General features: G+C 40.4%; 1 protein-coding gene and 1 pseudogene across 2 annotated transcripts in view; both read right to left on the bottom strand.

The window, feature by feature from the left end:
- Window positions 1-3,800: 3,800 nt before the first annotated feature.
- RGS7BP (regulator of G protein signaling 7 binding protein) overlaps window positions 3,801-25,199 on the bottom strand; it is a 159,183-nt gene continuing 137,784 nt past the window's right edge. Inside the window, exons 6-8 of one of the 2 annotated variants that reach the window (XM_006156828.3) lie at window positions 17,170-17,317; window positions 14,048-14,118; window positions 3,801-3,943 (exon numbers count right to left, since the gene is read on the bottom strand). In XM_006156828.3, coding sequence (XP_006156890.1) covers window positions 3,852-3,943; window positions 14,048-14,118; window positions 17,170-17,317 — 311 coding nt within the window. In that variant the 3' untranslated portion in view covers window positions 3,801-3,851. Of the gene's footprint in view, window positions 3,944-14,043; window positions 14,119-17,169; window positions 17,318-25,199 lie in introns of those variants that run through there. The other variant, XM_006156830.3, reaches the window with a different exon arrangement.
- LOC114009322 (uncharacterized) lies at window positions 23,277-23,391 on the bottom strand (annotated as a pseudogene).

The following is a 25,199-nucleotide window of genomic DNA, read 5'->3' as shown; positions in this document are numbered from 1 at the left end:
TGGTTTCTTCCTTTTTTTTTTCCCCTAACACTACAACTCATAAATCTTGATCCATATAATCTCATAGTTCTTTTGTATGGTTATCTATGTACTTTAGCTCTGAACTCTTTATCTAGAATTTGTTTTGATGAAAGTTATGAGAGATAAAGCTAATATTTTTCCCATAGATTTGAAATGCCATCCTTATACTCAATTTTTTTATGTTCTTGAGCCTATTATGGACTGCATATTTAAATATAATGACCTTTTCTGATACCAATAGTATCTCTGCTTTTCCTTACCCTACTTACTTATAGTTAGTTACCTGAAAGTTGAGCATTTTGCATTTGGTGGCATTCTAGAATACAAAGAAATAACAGATATTGTTTAGGTATGGGAGTATGGTGTGAGAAGTTAGGTTGGTTGATATCCTTAATTCTTTCAACGTTGAGATTTTTCAGAGTCTGAAATTCCGGATGGCATCACTGTTAATCTGGCCCATTTGCTATTTAAAATAATTTGAATGCTTTTATACTATGTATTTATTTCTTCCCCCTCTTGCGCTGAACTTCGGCTTTCAGTAGGTGGCAGTATTGCCAAACGCTGAGTATCCTAACTGTTCTTACCAGGCACTGAGGAACAAAATTGTCTGGCAGGATTAGAATTTCCCCCAAGAGCTTTAATTCATTAGAGGAGAAATCAAGGCTGTGCTACTTCTCATGTTTTCTTTGTACCCCTGAATAATGGCACATTCACAAGTCTGTCTGGTCCTAGATGCACACAAAATATCAGTGGATAGATTTTTTTTTAAAGTGACACCACAGCCTCGTGGGCATTCGTTTGTGTATCTTATTCAAAAGTGCCTTTGGAGCCAGCCCCCAATTGATTAAAACCCAGAAATGTGGTTTTAAACAATGCAGTTGTGTTGAAATCCAGGTGATTTTTATTTTATTTAGACTTGGTGGTATTTTTCAGATTTCTCACAAAAAATATGCTGTTACTGAAATCTGAAAATCAACACCAGGTATTAAAATGATGGTGGTAAAATGGGTGCGTGCCACAAAAAGCTAACATCCTTTTCTGTTTCAAGTAGGTGGGTACACGAAACAATATGGGTTCAATGTTCTCTTCTTACCCACAGAGATTGGCTCAGAGTTAATACGAATCTGAAAGCAGATTACTAGCTGGAAGTGGAGACAGCAGAACTTTATCTCATGGACCCACATCTGAGAAAGTCCTTTGGTAGATGAGAGGAGAGTGGGGCAGTACCTAAAGAATGCATCAGCATATCTAATGGGAGATGGCAAATTAGTTATTGTAACCATGAGCCAAGCATAGGTTGTCAGGACTTGGAGCACTAGATTTAATTTTAGGACTTGCTACTGAAAAAACATCTATAAAACTTGGAGTGTGTCCACAGATACTACAAAACTGGTTGAAGGTTGGAAAACAGGCACTACGAATAAAAGATAAGGTGGCTGAATATATTACCTTAGATATGGAAAGTCTGGCTAGGTAATTAGACAAATTCCCATCTCCATGAATAGCTACTACAGCCTTCCCAGACATGGAGGTGAGACCTGAATTTATTAACAGTCTTCAGTTGTACAAAGGACAATTGCACAGAAGGTTAAGTGTTACTTTCACACTGAGACTAAGGCGAGAGTGAGCATAAATGAACCAAGCAAAAATGATTTCGGTCAGGCATTTAGAAGAACATGCTGTACATCAAGGTTGGAGTTTATCAGTTAACAACTTTGCATGGATTAATAGAAATTAGACTAAAGCTAGGAGTTCAGTAGAGCTGAAACGTGGGAGGGGGCAGAGATGGGAGCTGAGAGTGTGCCAAGTCAGGTTACTTCAGAACATTGAAACGATGAACCTTAAACAAAATAACTTCAGGGGGTGAAAATGAACCAGATTCAGGAAAGGATATTAAGCTTTAATCAACTTGATTGACAAAAATCCCGGTTTGCGGACCAGGTAAGTCTGGAAGGGAATGTTCACCCTAGGGGTCTTTAACTAACATAGTTCCACAATTGTTTTACAAGTATTTAATTTAGAAAAATCATGATTTTCCCATATAAGTTTTCAGGGGTACTTTTCTATGAAGCCAGGCATGCTTTAAGTACTGCTTTTTGGAACACAACTCTGGACTCCAAGCAGAAGACCAACAACTAGCCTGTATGATCTGAGGAGAGCCCTGCATAGCCTTTTGAGATTGCTCCCAGCTCTTTCTTTCACTTTCAATCAAAAGAGCTGGATGACAAATCAAGTATAATTTCCACAGCATCAGATATCAGGTTGAATGATGTGAAACTGCCATTTTAGTAAGTCAAAACAGTCAAATATCAACACTCTCATATAATTCTACTTAAGACAATAATTATTTCAATAATTTGTCTGTACTCCTTTATCTTCACTAAAGCTAAAGCTTTAAAATATGCAGTTTTTAGGTCAAAGTATTGGTATACATATAAATGCCTGTGTGCATAATGAGAAAGTACAGGGTTAGGATTAAAGACGTGTCTTGGAAACACCATTTATAGTCATCTAACACATCCTTCTATTGTACTAGGCACTTGTGCCTCTTGTCTGCCTTGAAGATTTTTCAGATTATGGAAAACAAGAAAAGAAATGCAAAGACTTGATCTCTCAACCATGGGAAATTCTGTCTGGGAAATGGGCCAAAAGAAGAACAGGAGAAAATACAACAAAATTTGTACCACATTACAAGTTCAGTGGAGGAAAATCACAACAAAGCTGTGAGCAGAGAAACAAAGCATGTGGCTTCCTCCTTTCTAAAATATAGTATTGCTTAATGTGTCCTGCTTTTAAGATTCTAAGCATAAGACAAGATACCAAGTACACATTGGAAAAGTCCTATCTGCATAGTCATCTAAAATGAGACAAGCTTAGCTTAACTAAAAAATTTTATTAACAATGTAAAATGTTAAATATTTGTACGATCTGAGCTAATTCCAGCATGCCCTATAAGATTTAACACTATGCTGTTGTGCAGACACCATGCTTCAGATTTCAATTAGAACAAAATGTGATAATATTTGATTTTACATTTGAGGGTAATTGTATATGTAACTACACCATTTCCTAACTGGATTACTTCATTCTCCAAGAAGCTGAAAAGGACACCATTGGATCAAAAGGAAATTAGTTGCCCATATGCATTGTACGAAGGTATTAGGATTATTGTGTATTTACAAAATTTAAGTACTTTTCTTATATGGTTTTTGTTACATTATAAATTAAGATTTTTTTTTTATGTTGAAGCTCTTAGATTCTGACAGAATGGAAGACTAAACATAATTGAGTGCAGAGAAAGCAATAGGTGAGGTGGTATATGTTTGGTTATATTATTATTTCTAATGATATTGATAGATTGGATTTTTAAACACAGTTGTGTAATTTTAAATAGATTTCTATGTTTAAAGACTTCTCTCATCTATGATAAATTGTTAACATGAGATCAGCAAGAGCTATAGATAGACTATTATATGTGAAATAATTTTTCTCTGTATATTACAGTTAAAAAAACTTCTAAATAATTTAAAAATCATAATTCTTGTATCTGTCATGGCATGGTTTGGAGCAGACATGCATAATGTCAGCTTTAAAAATCCTTTTAAAAACAGCCTGCTTTTTGAATCTGTTCTTTTTTTCTTGACAGCAGCTGCCTTCAAGTGTAAAATCATTTAAAAGGGCAAGGGGAGGTGGATAAAAGTAACAAGGAAGCATAGAAAACATAGTGAAAAACCATTCACTGTGTGGTTCAGCTGTCTGGAGGTCCTCAGGTTTTGTGATTTTTTTTTTTTTTCGGGTGTTCCCAGTGGTGGGTTTCCAGGAGGAACTGCCTAGCTCGAGACAAGACAACATAGCCCGAAGAACCTTCTCTTCCGTCTTCTAACCAGAGGGTAGGGGGTTAGGTTCAGAAGGCTGCTGTCATCTGCAATGGGATAGAATGCACATGTGAGTGAGATGTAGACAAAAATACGCTTTTTATGAAGTGGCTTTAAAAACCTACCCCTCCCTCCCATTTGGATCAAAGTTTCTCAACCTCAGCACTGCTAACATTTAGATCAGATCATTTTATTGGGTCACTGGGAAAGTCATAAGGCATTTTTCCATAGGAAAAAAAAAAAACAAAAAAACCCCAGAAAAGCAGGTTGTGACTTTTCTGGGACCCGATATTTACCCTTGGGGACTGTCCTGGGTATGTCAGGATGTTTAGCAGCGCCCCTGGCCTCTACTCACTAGATGTCAGTAGCTCTCCCCTACCAGTTGTGACAATGCGAAATGTCCCCAGATAGCCCAATAGGAGAGACAAAATAGCCCAAGGCTGAGAACTGGTGCTTAGAATTAAACTCTAACTGCTCAGAGACCATCTTTCAGTTAGGAGAAGTACGTAGAGCTTATTAGAGAGAGCCCATGATTTGGAATAATGTTGGCTTCTTTTCTAATTTACACCTGCCATTTATTCTGTGACTTTTATAACTTCAGCTAAGTTTCAGTTTTCCCATTTGTAAAATAGGATTTAATAATACTTACCTTAGGTGAGAATTAAATAAAATAATGAGGGGAAAAAAACAGTTATCTTGGGTGGGTGGCTTAGTGCTTCGTATAGAGGAAGCACTCAGTAAATACAGCCATTATGGACTATTTTCCTTTACGTAGGACCATTATCTTGTATGTGTGTGTGTGTTTGTGTGTGTGTATGTGTGTGTGTGTGTATACAAGCAAATTGAAGTGTTAAGATTGATGAGAAAGTGCCTCTAATACTAAGCAAAGGGCAAGCTGCCTAGGACGACTGCTGATTTGGACATCTTTTTTGCACACTGAGACACCTTTGTCTAGCCCAGAGCATATCAGATCATCGCCTAGGGCTGAGGTAACACAAAGCTCAAAAATTCTTGGCAGAGATTTGGAGCAGCTTTCTACACCACAGGAAGCAGACACCTGCAGTAAATGCTGAAATTCACCAAGATGTAAGTATGCCTGGAATGGTTTGAAATAAATTCGACTGCAAGGAAATATGTCTCTCCACAGTGATGGAAACCCTGTCTCTGAAGTGAAAGGTTGCTGAAACAACGTGAGCAAAATCAGAATGTTTCCCCACTCATGCCAAATGTTCTGGGTTAATCCACTGGAACTTGTTGGAAGACCTTTTATTTTTTTTTTACAAAAGTTGGTTGGGATGCAGCTTATTAAGACTTTGGTAGCATCTTTTCTCCAAAGTACACAGTCTCAGAAAATTATAACGTAGGATAGCTTTAAACATGAAAATGAAAAGTAGGAAAAGGAAGAGATGTAAAAAAATATGAGAAAATGAAAGAAAATAGAGAGTAGAAAATGTAATCAAGGAGAAAAATAAAGAGGCGGGACATCTGGGGGACGCAGAAGGGGAGGACTATCTGTTGATGATAGTGTAAGTGGTATCTTTAGCTGGACTGGTGTGCAGTGTGTTCATGCTGGGAAATTCATTTTACAAGCTATGTTGATGTACAGTGATTAAATGTACAAAATTTTAAAAAAGAAAATCCAGCCATTGTAAGTTCAAACCTCAGTCATTCAATGTTTAATTTTTGAATGCTACTAAAGCCAAGAACATTGAAATCCCCTGAGACGTAATTATGTCATTTTCTTTTCTATTCTTTTTTTTTTTTTTTTGAGAGATTTTTGATATAGGGCATGTGTGGTTGTCAGAGAGACAGAAAGTGAGAAATCACCCCTTGGGGGGATGGCCACACCGCAACCCCTTCTCTTCCGTTTTCTTCTTGGGATCCTGGGCAAGCACACACACACACCTGGCATGAGTTTAAGCCATCGGGTCTGGGACTCAAACCGTGGTCGACTACATGGGAGTCCAGAGACACAGTCATTATACCAACTGCTAGCCCCGATGATGCCATTTTCTTTACTGCTCAAATTTCTTTTGCTAATAAAATATATATTTTTTAGAAATTTACATTCACTCACTATAAATTATTACAACATATAAAATGAATTTTCCCATTTAGAATACCCTGAATATTGGCCCAATCAAAGACATTACCTATTATTTTCAACAGATAGCTTTCTGTTTTGTGTTTCTTAACAGTTTACTTCTTACTTTTTCTCCTTGATTCTCTTCCTTTGTCCCTTTGCCATTTTCCACTCTCCGCCATTGCTCCTCTGCATCCCACACTATCTCTGGTGTCCAAAGTTGCTCTCCATGCCTTTAGATAACCTGAATTTACAGGGAACTCAAACAGCTCACCCAAAAAACAGATGACCAACCTAATTAAAAGATGGGCAAATGAGCTAATAAAAGATTTCTTACATGGATAATATGTTTAGAAAAAAGAGGAACATGAACATGAGAAGTTTTCAGATAAACAGAGTTTAAAGCTGTGTTTCAGAACAGTCAAGGACGGGGTTCATAATAGAACTGCAGTTACAAATTTCAATTCTGGAGGAAAAAAGAAAAATCCTTTAACCAATTTACTGGCTGTCAAACATTAGCAGCACCAGCATCATCCTTGGGCTTGTTAAAACATAGACTGGGGCCAGATGGTGGCACAACAGCTCTGCAAGGCTGACCCACATAGGAAAGCTCCAGGCTCACATCTGAGACCTCTCTAAGTGTGCCAGGCATACATGTTCCTGAATCCCCGGTTGAAGGTAAGAGAGGATTGTGGTATGAAGACCCTATTGAGGGACCAGCAGTTAGCGTAATGACTATGTCACTGGACTCCCGTGTAGTCGACCATGGTTCGAGTCCCAGACCCGGTGGCTTAAACTCATGCCGGGAGCGTGCGTGTGCGTGCCCACGATCCCGAGAGGAGAATGGAGGAGAAGAGATTGCAGCATGGCCATCCTCCCTGGGGGATGATTTCTCGCTTTCTGTCTCTCTCTGTCTGCCTGGTGAGTGCACACGCCCTATAGCAAAAACCTCTCCAAAAAAAGAAAAAAAAAAAGAACCCACTCTGAGGGTGCTCTCTGTTTTTCTGTCTAACTTATGAAAGAAATGAATAAAAAAATTAAACCTTTAAAAAGCAAAAAACAAACATAACAAAACAAAAAAGAATTACACCAGACTGCTGACCTCTCCTCCAGAGTTTCTGAATCAGGAGGTCTGGGATGGGGTCTGGGACCCAGCATTTCTCACAGCTTCCTAGACATGCTGATGTTGCTCACACTGAGACTGCACTTTGAGCAGCACTGAAATAACGTAAGGCCTGCTACGTGCAAGACTCTGTGTCATACTGAGGGTGATGCCAAGGTGAGTCCCAAAGGAAAGATGGTCCCTGACTTCAAGGATTGTTTTTTGAGTAACTATGAGGCTTTAGTAGAAATGCCGTAAAAGATCCAAATACAGTGCTATAAGAATTCCTGAGTGAGGGGTAGAGGTGGATGAGTTGACTTCCATTTGGGGGAGAAGGAAGAAGATTCACGGATGCCTTGGTGTTCTTGCGGGGCCACAGGAGTAAAGAAAACTTGAACATTTGGTGAAGGACAGTGTTCTGGATGGAGGGAACAGTGTGAACAAGACATGGAGGTAATCAGAGGCAGCCTGAATGCAGGTCCAACCACACAGTCCAGTCTGTCTGGAATGAAGGGTTTATAAAGGAGAGGGTAGTACAAAACAGGATACTTAGAATTTCCTAAATATCCGGCACCTCGCCTTCTTTCCTTGCCTTAAGCATGCCATTCCTTTTTTTTTTTTCCAGAAATGACCTTCCTCCCTAGACAAATGGTAATTTCTCCTTCAAGATTAGATTATCTTAACTATTTATTTTACTTCAAAATTTCCTGACTGTTCCAAGCTTCTGCATTCCTTCATGTTTCTATCCCTTCTATAAACAATTGCTATAGCTCTTGGCACAGCATATGCATCCAGTCCTGTCTCCCTAGCACGCTGTAAGTGCTCCTTATAAAAGTCTTAATAAGTTTACCCTTTCTACCGCAGCTTTTCTCTCTCCAGTCCCACTTTGCCAGGCTTCCCTGCCCTAAGTTCCAAGTAAGTTTCTTTTTTCTTTTTTTAAAAGAGATTTTTGCTATAGGGCACCTGCACTTGCCAGAGAGACAGAGAAACAGAAAGCGAGGAATCATTCCTCAGGGGAATGGCCATGCCACAAACCCTTCTCCCTCCTGTCTCTGGTCAGAATTTTTTGCATGCATGCAAATGTGCTCCGTATGCATTTCAAGCCACCAGATCTGGGACTCGAACAGCGGTTGACTACGTGGGAGTCCAGCAATGTAACCATTATGCCAAATACTGGTCCCTGGAGTAAGTTTCTTTTGACAACAACATTAATACCTTGTTGCTAAAGCCTGTGGACATTCAGTTCTCACCTAGCTTGCTCCCTGCACTATTACCACTCTTCCTTTGCAATCTTCTTCAGTCTTTTTCATAGTGGTCTTCCAGATTTCCTCACTGTCCTCCTTGTAAAGTTCTCTTCTTTCTCTTTAAACCCTATCTTTTGGCATGGCAGGGCTCTTCTCTGTACACAATCTCCTTGTGTAGTCTCAACATTTGTAGGGCTTCAGTAGCGCCATGCTAATGATGCTGAAATCTATTCATAGTCCTGCCAGATGACATGCCTGACCTCAGGGCTATTGACCACTAAGCACTGCTCTCGAAGGTTCGTCACATCCAAAACTTTGATCCCTCTCTACTTCATAGCTCCTCCTCAATTATCTCAGGCTTAGAGATCCATGCTATCACTTACTCCATTTTCTAAGTCTCATTCTTGAATCTACCTTCTGTACCACATCCAAATGGCATATTCTCCTCTCCAATGTTCTGATGACTTTAGGTCATGTCTTAAGCATTTCTCACCTGAATTACTCCATCTACCTTCTAGCGGTTCTTCCAGTTGCACTAGGATAAAGTACAAATCTCTCTCTCTCTCTTTTTTGAGAGGTTTTTTTTTTTTTTTTTGCTATAGGCTGCATGTGCTCACCAGAGAGACAGAGAGACATAAAGTGAGAAATCTACCCACCACTGGGGGCATGGCCATGCCACAATCCCTTCTCCTCTCAGGATTTTGCACACTTCTGGTGTGAGTTTTAAGCTGCTGGGTCCAGGAAGGACTTGAACTGCAGTTGACTACGTGAGAGTCTAGTGACGTAACCATTACACCATCTCTTAACGTGGATTACAGGGACCTAAAGATGATATAGCTCACTCATCCTTCTTGCCTCTCTTGACCCTCTTGACTAATGACATTTCCAACTACTGAAATGCTTGGGCTTTATCAAAACACCCTTCTCTTTCATCCCTCCATATGACTTCACACATTTAGAATCTTCTGCTTATATGATCTTTTTCTTTTTTTCATCTCTTTGGCCCACTCCTACTTACCCGAAAAAAATCTCAGCTCAGTAAATTTTCAAAGGGCAATCTCTAGTAATCACCCATTTTCAATTCAATTCTGCGCTAGGTGAGAATCCAATATGCCCTTGTAGCAATCTGTGTCTATTATGACATTCTTACATGGAAGGCATTAATTTCTGTGCCTTTCTACAGCATATGTGTGAGTTTATGTGTCTCTTTGTACATGTGCGTGTACCTGTGTATGTGATAGTTGTTTCAGAATGCACATGCCTTATGTTGAAGGCTCCCCACCACATCCTTGGAAGGAAGACAACTGTCGTCTGGAAACATTTTTTAGATAATCATCACTCAGTTCTGCCCTGTTGAGAGGGACAGTTACTAGAGGGGAGAGACATCCCTAGCACCTAACACGGAACTTGGCACATCACAGGTGACCATTACATGTTGGATAATGATGGGTATAATGGATGCTGGGGTGGGAACTTTATTCTTCCTGCAGTAGATAATGAGCAGACATTTAGCATTTGAGAGCAGGGGCTCAGCATAGTCAGAGTAATACATGAAGAAATTTTGTGTGGATTAGATTGGAGGAGAGGGAGGGATCACATATGTCACACTGGATCCTTGGACAAAAGGTTTCAGAGACTACACAGGATATGCGACTATTGATAAAACTGTCTAGAATAACATTCAGATACAGAAAGTCATCATGTGAAGTCGTAAAGGCCATCTCCAGGATAGGAGGGTGGCAGGACAGCCCAGTGTCCTTCAGTCAGATGTCTGAGAAGTTTTGTGCTTGACGTGGCCAGGTCAGTTCTGGATACGAAGGTCCAGACTGGTGTGGATCAGTGTGTATGAGTCTGGGTGAACTGTTCCTAGGGCCGATTTAGCTTGGAGTCGCACTGTCCACAGGAGGACCTATTCTAGAGTAGATTCAATTCCTGGCCTGCCTCCTTCCAGATTGAGTCTGATGCATGGTATCAACAAGCGAATTCTCTGCAAGAGCGAATACACGCACACATTCCACAGCATTAGCTAAGTTAAAATTCTGGAAAAGGTGAAGCCGGTCTTTCAGGCTTAGTTTATTTCTGCCTCTTTGTTTTGTTTGCTAACAGCATGCACTTAAGAAGATGCTTGTCCTTCACTTTCCAATCTCTTTTTAGCCTTTGTCAGTAACCTTGCCGGCTCTCCACAGGTGGTTCCATTTGTAATCCATTTGACACAGCAAGACTATCATAATTAATGAAGCTCCCTGACAGCACTGCCAGTGACCCAGAATCTGGGGCGGGAGGGGCACTGAAGCAGGGGAAAGAACAGCAGGCTGAGAGCCAGGAGCCCTGGATCTTGTCCGGAGCCTGCCTGGGAACCGCAGCAGAGCAGGGGTGGCTCCCTCCTTTCTTGTGCACCTCTTTCTTGCCACTCTTAAAGTGGAAGGATGAGAAAGGAAAAGCCCTATCTAAACTAAAGGCATAATCACCGACCCTTAAAATTCCTGCCCTCACCACCTTACTTCCTTGCCCATTAAAAGTCAATTTAAAGTACGCTGTTGTCAAGTTTTGATTGCAGTAAGAAGGGGCAAATATGATTAAATCTTAAATACTGAAATAAACATGGAGCTGTTTCTAAGGGAGGATTAAGAACTGCTTTTGAGTGGAGGAGAAAGGAATTCTGAGTTGAAAGCATTTTTACATAGTAAGGGTTGGAAGGAGAAAAAAGGGACGCCAGGAATGGTATCTTTTCTCATTTTCCCTCTGTTTCAAATACAATGTAAATTGATAATAAAAAAGAAAGAAAGGAAATTGAAGCCAGGAAAAACAAACAAACAAATGATTTTCTATAATGCTTTTCATTCCGTTAGAAGCACGTTTTGACAATAAGGTCCTGCAGAAAAGAACTGCAATAATTTTTTCCACGTTTTATCCTATGCCATTTCCTGTACTTATTAACCTAGGCCTATATAGAAAACAAATTACCTGAAAAAAAAATCCAGGAAGGTCATAGGGAAGCCTGGGTGGTCTCAGTATTGCAGTTGGAGAGAGGAATCAGCATGATTTGTTTATTCAAATGGTGTCACATGTATCTGTCAGCAAATATTCCCAGAGAGAGTCAAAAGACCTGTTCCCCTGCCCTTAGCTGCTCTCTGGTCTCTCTAGCCGAGACTTTGATCCCCTGCGCCACCAGTCAGCTGGCAGTGACAGCATGGTATGAGTGCATATTAAGCAGGAAGAGGATGTGCTAAGGCTTCCCATTTCTACCCCAAACAAAGAGACCCAAATTGTCTACAATCTTTCACTTCAGTTGTTTGCTTATTTATTTATATCTTCCATGAGAGACAGAGAGAGACTGGCACCCCCAACAGGATCTCATTTAGTTCTCACAACAATCCTCTCAAGTGGGTGACACTATTATCACTTCACGGGGATAAGGAAATTGAAATCTCCAGAAGCCAAACAACTTGTTTCTATGTGCAAAGCTGATAAGTGACAGAAGCAGCTTTTGAACTCAAGGCTAGCCATAATCCAAAACTTTTGGGCTTAAACATCATGCTTATTTCCAGCAGTCTTTCTATGCCATGGTCAGAGCAACCTCTCATTACCACATGTTGTCTACTTTCTCTTTCTTTTTTAAGTGTATTTATTTTATTCATAACTGTGTGTGTGTGTGTGTGTGAGAGAGAGAGAGAGAGAGAGAGAGAGAAACAGAAGCACCTTTGACAGGGTCTTATTATGCTGCAAACCCCTTTCCCCAGCTCTCCAGACCCTCAGGATCTTGGGCACACACATGTGCACACAGTGTTTTTTGTTTTTTGATTATTTTATTTAACTTTATTTATTTATTTATTTTTAAATTTGACCAGAGAGGGACAGAGTCTCTCTCTCTCTCTTTGTGTGTGAGTGTGTGTGTGTGTGTGTGTGCGTGTGAGAGAGAGAGAGAGAGAGAGAGGAGGAGAGAGAGAGAGAAGGAAAGAAAGAAGAAGAAAGAGAAGGAAGTGTGTGTGTGTGTGTGTGTGTGTGTGAGAGAGAGAGAGAGAGAGAGAGAGAGAGAGAGGAGAGAGAAAGAGAGAAAGCAAACCACCAGATCCAGGACTTGAATTTCAGTCGGCCATGTGGGAGTCTAGCTCCCTTAACCACCATGCCACCTGCTAACCTCCACAGTGTGCTTTTAAGCTGGGAATCTGAACCATGGTCAGCCTCATGACTTCCAGCACCGTGGTCCAGTTCACTACTGTGTCACCAAGTCGAACCTATTGTCTACTTTCTTTACAAAACACTACACCTGCAGCTCAGGCTGGTTGGACTTGGTAACCAGGCCCTTCAGGGATGCTTCCAGTTACTTGATGTACCAGCTCCCCACCTCTTATTTTCAGATCTCCAACCCTGTGTAGCTGGCCCCATGCTATGCAAAAGCCTCTTCCTCTGGCATTCTCATTCCCACCTCTGCACCTTCTGCCCCAGCAGAGCTGCTCCCAGAGCTGAGATACTCCAGCTCCACCAACTCCTCCTCCTCTTTCTTCTTGCTCCAAGGTAAGTGGCACTCTGTTCTCTCTCCCATCCAGGGTCTGCTCAGTACAAGAGACACTTCTTTCTTGATTGTAAAAAGTCTTTTCCACCGTGTAGGTGCCACTGTCCAAAGCTGACTTGTCTCTCATGCTGCTCTAGCCATATGCTTAATAACAAGGCTTATTCTTGGTCCTTTGCACACATGTGCAGTCCCTGGGGCTGCAAAATTGGGTGCAGATTGAACAAACATTTATTGTTTGTGCGGGGTGTTGTTCAACCATATCTCAGGTTCTAAATACTGGGGATATAATAATTAACAAAAGCATACAAGACTCTTTCCTCATTCCAGGGAACAACCCCTTCCATTTTTGTCTTGGGATATATAATCCCAACACATTGAGTTCACATCCCTGTTTTTCTACTAAGTCTGTGGGACCTTGGCTAATTTGGATAACCTCTCTGTGCCACAGTTTCCTATAAACTGGGAAACACTGACAGCATCTTCCTCAAAGCTGTTATTAGAATTAAGTAAGTTGATACAGGTAGCTGGATCCCACATGGCCTGACTGCACATTCTGAGTCCTGGACCTGGTAGCTTGAGATACATGCTGGGCATTTGTGCACACATGCCCCAAATCCTGAAAGGAGTGAGAAATGGAAGAGAAAGAATTGTGGCATGGCCATTCACCAGATGGTGCTTTCTCTCTCTTTCTCTCTCTCTCTCTTTCTCTCTCTCTCTCTCTGTCTTTTTCTCTGGCAAGAGCAAGTACCTCCTGCCCCCCAACCAAAAAAAAAAAAAACAGTTAATACATGTAAAGAATTTAGACTAGTGGAACATTGTAAGTTCTCAACATATGTTAATTATTACTGTTACATTTTTTAAAGAATTAAGCATGTAGATGGCTGGGGTCTTCCTGTGGAAGTCCTCCATGAGGCTGTGACGACAAAGGCCCACTTCGTGATCCTTTTGTGATGGCATATCTGGTGCAGTGTTTTCCATAGTGTGTGACAGGGCCAGGGAGAAGGAGTCTGTTTTGAAGTCAGAGTCTATTTGAAACTGAGTTCACCGGAGACTCCAGCCCCACTGTCATGTCTTCCGGAGGAAAGGTGAACGCATGCTCAGTGCTTCCTATTTTCTGTGTCATGTCCTCACTTTAATTTCTCAAGAAGCAAGTCCCAGGGTGATCGTGTTAAAAACATCCTCTGCCACAAAGAGAATGACAAGACTCACCTTGATTTTTCAATGGTAAAGGCATAGTTTCCCTGAGTTTGCTTAAAAGGTTTTTCATTTCTCGCATGTCTCTGTAAAAATGATAAAAAGAAAGAATGATCAGCTGCAAAGCTTCAAAATGCAATCTCAAAATGTTCTATGAGATGGCTGAGGGATGACTGTGCCTAATTATACCAGTTCTAGTTTCCAATAGACAAATATTGTATTTATTTGATGTTTACAAGAAAGAATTGTGAGATGATGTGGCTCTGGAAGGAATGAGAACTACTTTGCCAAATGTTTCCATGGGCGTTCTCCTGCAGGAGCCCTCATCTCTGCCTTTCATTGGCCTGACTGGGATCAGGAGGAGCCTTTGGAGATGAGGACCTGTGAGCGGAAGCAGCACATGCGACTGGGGCCATCCTGGGCAAAGCTAATGCTGGCTGGGGGTGCTACAAAGGCTTTATGATCAGACTGTGGTGGTGGCTGTGCAGGTTGCCTCGCTGTCTGCTTGGTTTCAAAAGTCCTTCCTTACTGCGTGCCAGCATAACACACGTATTAAGAGCCAACCTTATCAAATTGACTTGGAATAATGAAAGTATGAAAAATTCTAAAATTCCCTTAGGTGAGGGCTCTTCACCATGGAAGGGAGAGAACAGCTGGGCCTTCCCCTAGCCACTGGCCTCTCCCTCCAAGCTTCTTGGATCCTCTGCTTACAGCATGCAGTGCCACTACGCACCTCCAATGCCATCACTCATCTTGGCTGCATAGACCGTTAAACCCCAGAATGGAGAGCAGAAGCATGTCTGGGGCTTCTAGTCTAGGGTAGGGGACAGCTGGCCTTTTCAGGACAGTGGTTTCCACCCACATCCAGGTGGTTGTGCACCCCAGGACATAGGGGTAGATTTCATTTAAAAAATAGCAAAAATTAATATTTCATGCAAAACCTGTGTACCTCTTTTAATTAAGCTTAGAAAAGGCAGGGATTAGCAGGCACTGTGGGTTTGAGAAAGTTTGAGGGGGAAGACAATTCTAAAGTTAAATTCAATCCACTAACTTATTTGAGGAAAGAGAACCATCATTTGAGTTTAGGTATGCAACCCCTCAGTCCAGTTCACAAAGCACCAACTGTTCTGCTGAGCAGTTTGAGAACCACTGGAGACCTCATGGGGTCTCTTCCTCAAGTATCAACTTATATGTAAAAAACAACTCAAGGCTCAAGAAGAGTTGAATGTAAAATGAGGAGAAAAAAGCCTTGCAGATCTATGGAAATTCACCTCTACAAACATTCTGAACAGTTTTCCTCAGGTATGAGGTGTGAGTGTGTGTCTGTGGGCATTGCAAGCTGAAAGGTGAGAGCAGATGAATGGAAGTCAGGGCTCTCCATCTGGAAGAGCAGGGGCACATTCTGCCTTCATGTGAGATCTTAGGGCAGATGGGCTGGATAGCAAAGGCCTAGGAATGCAGCATGTAGGATCCAGGCAAGGTCTCCTTGCAGAGAGCCACTTTTCAACCTTGGCTGCCACACAGGAGAATCACCTTTTGCCCAGACTCCACCCTAATAAAGACTCATTCAGATGCTTATGCTGAGGGCCCAGTATAGTATTTTTAAAAAGCCCCTCCTTCCCCAGCAACTTAAATGTGCAGCCTGATTTGTGATCCACTGATCTCTTAGGGCAGACAGCTAGGGAGAACTGAGGAAGCCGACTACATCTCTGTTCATTTCCCTTGTTTTGTTTTTCCATCTCCTTTAACCAGGATCTGGACCTTCAGGCTGAATCAAACACTGCCAACACTGGTGCCTACCCTACCCTACTATTATTGCAATCAGTAATTGGCTTTCTTACACGGTTACAAGGTTTGGATGGAGCCGCTGTCCAAGGTGTCTGAAAAAGAAAATGGCTTTACTGATAGTTTATGTCCTGACCATGGCATTTGGGCAGATAATTATTTTTTTCCTGAGAACAGAGCAAAGAATTTTCTATTTTGTAAATTAAGATAAATCACTCCCTCATCATTTGTCTATGGTTTTATTAAACTGTGCCAAATAGCTTTATTGTTTGAATTGTTGGATTTCCAAGCTTATACAAAATCCAAGTTTTATTAATAGCACATAATTACCACATGCTCCAATTTTTCTATAAACACAGAAATTCAGTAATTAGCTTTAGAATTATATTACAATCTGAAAGTAGAAGCACAATGGCTGTAAAAGCCATGGTGTGTTATATTTCTAAAAATAAAAAAATAAAATGTCCATTATCTTGTCAATGACTCAACCTCATGTACACATACACTGTTCCATGGAATTGCCCAGTATTCATTCAGCTGCTTTGTGCCAACTCTGGGGACATTAGTAGCAAAGGGCACAGATAGCAGTATAAAGGCCAATAAGTAAGGGCTTCATCTTTCTGCCCCATAGAATGGCATTTTTGGCATATAGATGGGACATGGCACTTATTACATTATTATTGCTCCCTTTCCCCAAATGAAATAGAATCTTTTCTTCTCAAGAAACTCCCTCTGTAGAAGTGAACTACTAAAGTCCAGACAATGCATTAACTTCTTTTAACCACTAAGGGCCTGCCAGCTAATTCTGGGAGAGTAAATAAGGGGGCTCTGGGAAAAGCCCTCTGTGAACTGACAAGAATGCTCAGCTCCTGCCTGGCTGTTAAGCAGAACATTCCATAAACCTGAAATCTGAGACTGTAACCAGAGACATCTTCGAGTGATTTTGGATTCTTCTCCCTTAAACAAATGGAAATTCTGGGAACCAGCCCAGGGGGCGAACTGTGACAGAATGTAGATCCACTTTCTCCCTTCCAAGGAAGCATGCTGTTTTCATTTTCCATGGAGATGCAATATGTCAGAGTGGGCTAAGAGAGGCCTGGGAGCCTGCACTTACCATGGGTTCTGCTACTGTTCCCTAAAAGGATTTGGACTATTTACCCTCTCTCCGCTCAGCGCTCAGCGTTCTTACCTGCAGATGAGGTAATCACCAAGGGCCTTGCAGCGCTAAGCTTCACTGGCAGACCAACAAACTTTGTTTCTGAACCTGAAATAGAAAACCTCGACTCTCTGTGGCCTCTAAGAGACCCAATGTAAGGAGGATGGCCGTGTGTTCAGGGTACCTTCCCACTTACCTTTCAGTGTTCTCGATGTCTGTGGAAACCTGCCAGGAATGCTGCTGACTATCTACGGGGGATGATGAGGAATCCTCCAGGGCGGGGCTTTCAGCACTCTCCTCAATTTTGCAATCCAGACTGTTGATTCCCCCACCGGGTTCCTTTCCTAAGGGAGGAGGGTAAAGAAAAGGAATGAGAAGACATAAATGCCAGTTCTAGACCCATGATGTCACTGCAAAGATTGGCTATGTTTTGAATCAAATACGCCATTAATTCTACTAGCTTTTTGAGTTAGAAAATATAGGCACATATAAAGGGTCTCCAAAAAGTTCATGGAAAATGCATATTATGAGCAAACTATACATAGATTTCAAATTTTTTATACCTGTATAAACTCCTATTTTAATTCCTTTTCCACTGTTGGTATATACATATGCATATGGTATATACATATTTTCACAATGTTCTGGCAAAGACAGCTTGAGGTCAATACAACCTGAGGAGCAATATAAAATGAAGTCCCTATCTTTGATGGAGTATTGGTGCCTTACAATCCATTCTTAGTGAGTTGGATCAATTTAGCTTTAGGAGAGCGGATTTTGCCTGGGAAACCACATTGTGTTTTGGTCCTCAGATGCAGGGCAGGCTAAAAGGTCAGGAGAAGATGAAACCCAGAGGGAAAATGACAGCTCCCTCTGTGCTGATGCTGGGCACTGGCTTTCTTGGCCTGCAGCAGAGGCGGTGGACCTGCCTTCCAATCTTTGGCTTTCGTTTAGCACATCTTTCTAAGAGGAGAGAGCCTGGCCTTATGAACCGCCTACCTTACTCTGCTGAGACCATAAAGTGCTAGCCACTTAAGTCCCATATGGAGGGCCTGGTCCTGAGTAGCTGTCCACAGCAAAGTGCTGCCAACCCACAAAGACTTGCATTTACCACAACTGAGCTTAAGTGGATAAATCAATGCTGTCTGGAAACAAATCTTCAACTCGTTTCAGCCATATGAAGGGATTTCAAAAAGTTCTTGAAAAAATGGAATTAAAGTACAAGTTTATTTTTATGCAAAAAATTATAATCCATGTGTAGTTTTGTACATTTTTCATGAGCTTTTTGAAGAGCCCTTGTAGGGTTTTATGAAATTATGAGGGAAGTCACAGTCCACGGACTAAGTGAACTCTGCTGATGCCTTTTCTTCTGCCTTGCAATCTGTGTAATACAATGAGAAAAAGAAAAGCAATTCAGGGTAACTGCAATGGACCTCTGAACTTAAAGACAAAACATAACTTTACTGATGAGAAATTTTTATCCTTTCTTGTGTACTTTATGCATGCTGATCCTGGGTGATAGAACTTGCCTGAGGAATTATTTTTCCACTTTTATCCTATGCTGTTGGGTGGAAATTAATTAAGCACATAATTTCTCACATTACTATTTCACAGTTGGAGGGCAGTGACCTCTTAAAAGCATTTGCATTTTACCTCCTGGCAGAGTGCAGCAAATGCAGTCAATCCATTTGCCACCCACCTTCGGGCAGGGTCAGCCTTAGGACAAGAGTCTGAGCCAGGGCAGCAGAGAACCTGGGAGAGGGGCAAAGGGAGTCCTCTGAAACAGCTCTCTGCTTTTCAAAACTCTGAGGCATATAAGGCATCTGAAAGTGTGTGTGGCTCTGCTGCATTCCTGTGGGTTTGAAGAGCCTGAGCAAATGAAGTGTATGGTCTGGGCAGTAAATAGGAGAGGACGAAGATTCACACACAGCATCTGGCTTATGGGCTCTGCTGGGCTTTGGGGCCACAGTGTCCCCTGTGGTCAGGATTATAGAACCTGAAGCTGTCACTTCAGTGGGGACAGGAAGGGCACAAGGAGACGTGGTGTTCCTTATTGGAGTCCTCGCTCTGCCTTTCCTGTGATACACCTTTTTCACACAAAGACACAGATAGAATCCAGTTGCTGTCAACTCTGATTATATGTACTGTTTGTGGTAATTATACTACTTATATAAGACAAATACTATTCTATAACTTGTTCAAAGTAAAACATTTTTCCAAAGATATTCTTGAAATACTCCTATGGGCTCATAATGGCAGGTAATATTCTCCTTTTCCTCATTTTATGTGACTTGTAGATGTAACTCTAATGTGGCTGAACCAGAATGAAAACCTTGGCAGCTGGACCTGCAATTTAGTGCTTTCAGTCAGCTCGCAAAATTTCTGCAGAGTTTTGATACCGTACCTTCTGTGGCTAAAATGTCTTAAAAGACAGAAAAGATCAATATGAGTTTAAGGGCTTTTCAATTCCATAACATATATGGTATCAAGTTTACCCTGCAAGAGGACCATAATTGCCCTCATTTACTGGTAGCACTGATTTTATACTAGGCATCCTTTCCCACCGTATTTCCTGTTTATTGCCTTTGTAGAACTTAACTATCAGACATGATCTTGCTTCTTTACTAGTTTATTAACTAGTTTATTAACTAGTTATTTGCCCTCTCCAGCTCTATCCTTTTATCCCATCTCCAAACTGTCCCTGCAAACTCTGTAAAGACAGAAACTTCATCTTTTTCTTAAGCTTTATAAGACCAGTACTAAGACCTGAGCCTTACACATAGTACAGAATTTTAACCAGCAAGCATACTATCTGTGCTCTTGTTATACAACTTGCTTGCTACTTTAGTATGGTTTGGAGATATTTTCATGTGAGTGCATGTTGATTTGTTGCAGGCTTTCTAACAGACGAGTAGAATTCCATAGTAAAAAACTTAGATTGTAATTTTTGCTCCCTTTTTCTACAATATGCCAATATTCATATAGAACAGACCCTTTGAGACAGAATACTGGGCCAAAGTACATTTGTTTGAATTTTTAAAAAATTATATTACAGGGAACCAGCAGTTAGCGTAATGGCTATGTCGCCGGACTCCCACATAGTCGACTGCAGTTTGCGTCCCGGACCCGGTGGCTTAAAACTCACGCCGGGCGCGTGTGTGTGCATGCCCAAGATCCCGAGAGGAGAATGGAGGAGAAGGTTGCGGCATGACCATCCCCCTGGGGGATGATTTCTCGCTTTCTGTCTCTATGTCTCTTTCTGTCTGTCTGGCGAGCGCACGCGCCCTATAGTGAAAACCTCTCCATAAAAAGAAAAAAAAATTATATTACATATTGCCAAATTGGCCTCTGAAAAGGCTATGCTAATTTCCTCTTCATTGCCACCAATGGTTAACCAGAGGACCATTTCCCCATTCTTTTGCCAGCACATAATATTATCAATATTTAATGTCTGCTAATCGCATGGGGAAAAATAGAATCTCATTGCACTTTTATTTTTCACTTTCTTTATTACTACTGAGATTAAGTTTACTTTCTTATCTTTTTTTTTTTTAAGCAAGAGTTTTGCTATAGGGTATGTGTGCTTGCCAGAGAGATAGAGAGAGACAGACAGAAAGCAAGAAATCACCCCCCATGGGGGAATGGCCACACCACAATACCTTCTCCTCACTTCTCTCAGAATTTTGGGCATGCACTCACACATATCCAGTGAGTTTCAAGCCACTGGGTCTGTAACAGGAACGACCGTCGACTACATGGGAGTCCAGGAATGTAACAATTATGCCATCTGCTGTTCCCTATTTTCTTATCTTAATTGGCCGCTTGTATGTCTTTTTTTCATTTCTTATTATTGCACTTGCCCATTTAAACAATGTGATTGTTCTTATTGATTTGTAGGGTTTTTTTTTTTTTCATATAATGCATACCGATCATTTGTCAGTTATATATACTGCTTAAATCTCTATTACTTGTGGAGTTGGCAGCTGGCATGGCGGTTTAGGTACTGGACTCCCACATGGCTGACTGCAGTTCCAGCCCCAGATCTGGAGGGGCTTTCTCATTCTCCCTCTCCCTCTTTCTGTGTTTCTCTGCTCAAACTGGATAATAATGATAATGATAAATAAAATGAAATAAATATTTCTTTAAAAAAATCTCTTTTACATGTCTTTCAATTTTATGTAAATGTATATTTTGTCATAAAGTTAATATTTGGTAGTCAAAGCTGTTCATCTTTTGTCTTTTAGCTTTGTATCATGCCTACGTTTTTTTCTAATACTGACACGATTTTAAAATGTTTGGCTTTTTAATTCACCTGTAATTTACATATGGTATAAGGACCTAAATTTTCAGCTCCCAACAAGAGCCAACTGTCTCACCACCTTTCCTGACTTTTCTATTACTTCCATTGCTCTTTCTAATATATTACATTCTCATATAAATAGGGCCCTTTTTCTCTGGATACACTATTCTGTTTTATACTTGATTGTTTATAGGCATGCCAATCCATGATATTTAAAATTATTATGGTTGGAGTATTTGGTTGGGAAAATTCTCTTTCATTGTTCTTTTTAAGAAAGTTTTGAATTCGCTGCAAGTGAAACAAATATTACTACCATCTGGGACTGGAATGTTTAATATTAAATTGATTACTTTCTCAGTATTGTCTAGGCCTAATAGTTTATTAAATATTTGTTCTTTTTGAGTAAGTTTTGACTGTTTATTTTTGTTAGAAAACCATCCATTAAATATTTTTAATAATATAAAGTTCAATATGGCTTTCTCTTGTAACTGTTTCATATGCCTAATGCTGTTTGTTTAAGGCTTCTGATTTCTTTCCATATTGGTGTTTCTTGCGCTTTATATCCTCTTCTTCCTTGAATTAAGTTTTCACTTTTTGGAGTATATCCTTGACTAGTTATTTCAGAGAAGATCTGTGTAATGTAAAATTTCTTGTTCTTTGTATAACTGAAAATTTGTTTTCTTTTCCTTTTTCCCCTCCTTTATGCTAACACTTAAATTCTTTTTTTCCTTTTTAAATTTTGCAAGAAGGTATGTGTGCTTGCCAGAGACAGAGACAGAGAGAGAGAGAGAGAGAAATAGCACCTCCCACTGGGGGGTGGTTACACCTCAATATCTTCTTCCTTCTTCATTCTTTCAGGATTTGGGGCATGCATGCACATGTGTCTGGCATATTTTTCAAACTGCCTTAACCACCATGTCACTGGCTGGCCCACTTACACTTGAATCCTCATTGGCAGAGTATAGAAATTTATGTTCAAAAGAAGTTTCTTTAAGAACTTGGATGACATTGTTCTCTTATCTTTTATCTATATCTAGGGATATTTTGTATGTACTCTTTAGCTTTCTGAAGAATTTTTAGGATGTTATCTTTAAACTTTTGAGTTCTAAAATAGCTCCTAAATATGTCTTGTTATGGGTCCTTTTTATATGACCTTTTCTTGGTATTTGACTAACATTTACAACTTATTTTCTCCAATCTTTTATTTTGTAAAAATATTATATAACAGTTTATATAAAATTATATATATGATATAGATATCATTTTTATTGACCTATTTAAGTTGTAGACACTAATGATTTAGTATCCTAAATACTTCAGTATAAATTTTCTAAAGAACAAGGATGTTTTCCTATGTAACTGTAAGACAATTACCACACCAAACTTTTTAAAACTTTGATTAAATATGATTCAGGGATCTGGGACCAGCAGATGGCATAATGGCTATGTCGCTGGATTCCCATGTAGTCAACTGTGGTTTGAGTCCTGGACCCAGTAGCTTAAACTCATGCCGGACACGTGTGCCTGTGCGCCCAAGATCCCTAGAGGAGGAGAAGAAAGGATTGCAGTATGGCCATCCCCACTGAGGGGGTGATTTCTTACTTTCTGTCTCTGTCTCTCTCTGTCTTTCTAGCAAGTGCATGCACTCTATAGCAAAAACCTCTCCAAAAAACAAAAAAAGGAAAAAAAAAAGGATTTAGGGACTAGCAGATGGCATAATGGCTACGTTGCTGGACTCCCATGTAGTCAACTGCGGTTCGAGTTCCACACCCGGTGGTTTAAAATCACACCAAGCACGTGGGCATGCAAGCCCAAGATCCTGAGAGGAGACCGGAGGAGAAGGAATTACAGTATGGCCATTTCCCCCGAAGGAGTGATTTCTCACTTTCTGTCTCTCTGTCTCTCTCTGTCTTTCTAGCGAGTACATGCGCCCTATAGCAAAAACCTCTCCAAAATAAATAAATAAATAAAAATATGATTCAATACAATTATATATAATAACTGTATTTAAATATCCTTAATTTTTCCACTAATGCTCTTTACAGTTCTTTTTTCAATGAACAATAATCACACCTCAGATAAACCTCATTGGCTACGATACTGCCACTGCACAAAGCTTTTACAGTTTATTTTTTAAATTTATTTTTGAATTTGATGAATCTAGTTAAGGACTATGCACTGGATTTATTGTTTCTTGTTTCTCCTTTAATCTAGAGCAATATTCGTATCCTTTTTTTGTTATTCATGTCTAGAATATCTACATCTTTAAGTTTATTTATTCCTCTTCTGAGAGTGAGAGAGAGAGAGGGAGAGAAAAATAAGCACACCAAGATGGCCTCATGCCATGATCCTCACTCAGCTTTCTTAGCCCATCAGGATCATGGGCATCCGTGCCTGGTGTGTACAGGCTGACTGGAGAACCAATGCTCAATCTTCCTTATGGATCCAGCATTGCCTCCTGAGCAGTGTGTTAGCACTGTGCCATCTAGCTGACTGTATCACAAGTTTTTAAAGTTTTAATTTTGTTTCATAACAAAATTGTATTTGTATTAATTGTTGTACATCTTTATGATTTACAATATTTTTGAATGACAAGTTAAGTCAGTTGTTTTATAAAATGCCTCCCCACTTGGATTTGTCTGATTGGTTCTACACATCTAGATTCAGAGTAAACATTTTTGGCAAGAGTACTATAGATGTGATTATTGTGTCCTTCTTAGTGCATCACGTCAGAAAGCACTTGAGTCAGTTTGTCCCATTTTTTAAAAAATAGCACATGACGAGAGAAGATAGAGAGAAGGAAAGTGAGAAACCACCCTCCACCCCAAGGAGATGGGCCACGCCACAATCCCTTCTCCTCCATTCTCCTCCTGGGATCTTGTGCATGCATGCACATGTGCCCAGTGTGATTTTCAAGCCATTGGGTCTAGAACTTGAACTGTAGTTGGCCATATAGGAATCCAGCGATGTAACCACTATGCCGTCTGCTGGCCCTCAGTTTGTCTCATTTTGTTAAATGATATTAAATATTATTAAATGCTTGGTTCAGGCAGTTTCTACCAACTTCTTGCTATTGTAAATGCATCTTTTCTCCTTTGTAATTATTAATTAATCTATGCAGTGATTAATTTATATAGTACAATACTTTAAATGTAAATATTTCTCTTTTTTCTGTAGGTTTTAAAAAAGTTTTTAAAAATTTTTCTTGATCATCTACTTTTTAAAATTCTCTCTGTTATTTCAAAAATCCTGTTTCATATTGGAGTCTCTGGATCTACCTTTTATGTTTCTTAACTATCTTCTATACTCCATATTTACCTTTTGGGTTGAATTTTGGGGAATACCTTGGCTTTATCCTTCAGTTCAGTTAGGCTCTTAGAGTTTCATCCTGACAGTTTTTAAGAGTTGTGAAGGGTAAGTAATTTTATCCTACTTGCAAGTTAGCCTGATATAGTTTCAATAATACTAGAAGAAGGATGAGATTCCTGGGTCAGAGACAAAGACCATTTGTAACTCACAGGATTGCAATAGCTAGAGAGCTAGAGCATCCCAGTATTTTCCGTGTCCCACTCTTTTTTTTTTTTTTTTTTGAGAGGTTTTTGCTATAGGGCGCATGTGCTTGCCAGAAAGACAGAGAGAGACAGAGACAGAAAGCAAGAAATCATCCCCCAGGGGGGATGGCCATGCCACAATCCTTTCTCCTCCATTCTCTCGGGATCTTGGGCACACACACACACACATGCACCTGGTAAGCCACCAGGTCCAGGACTCAAACCGTGGTCCACTACATGGGAGTCCAGTGACATAGCCATTACACTAACTGCTGGTCCCTTGTGTGTGTGTGTGTGTGCTGGTTTCTTAAGTCCTAATTCCCAAGGGGAGATGCAGAAGGGTGAGGTGATATCTGCATACATAGTAGGCTATGT

The sequence above is a fragment of the Tupaia chinensis genome, unplaced genomic scaffold (assembly GCF_000334495.1).
Source record: "Tupaia chinensis unplaced genomic scaffold, TupChi_1.0 Scaffold000516_1, whole genome shotgun sequence".
In the NCBI taxonomy this organism is placed as follows: Eukaryota; Metazoa; Chordata; class Mammalia; order Scandentia; family Tupaiidae; genus Tupaia; species Tupaia belangeri.
The sequence above is the reverse complement of the archived record's forward strand: the minus strand, read 5'-3'. Positions and strand labels throughout refer to the sequence as shown.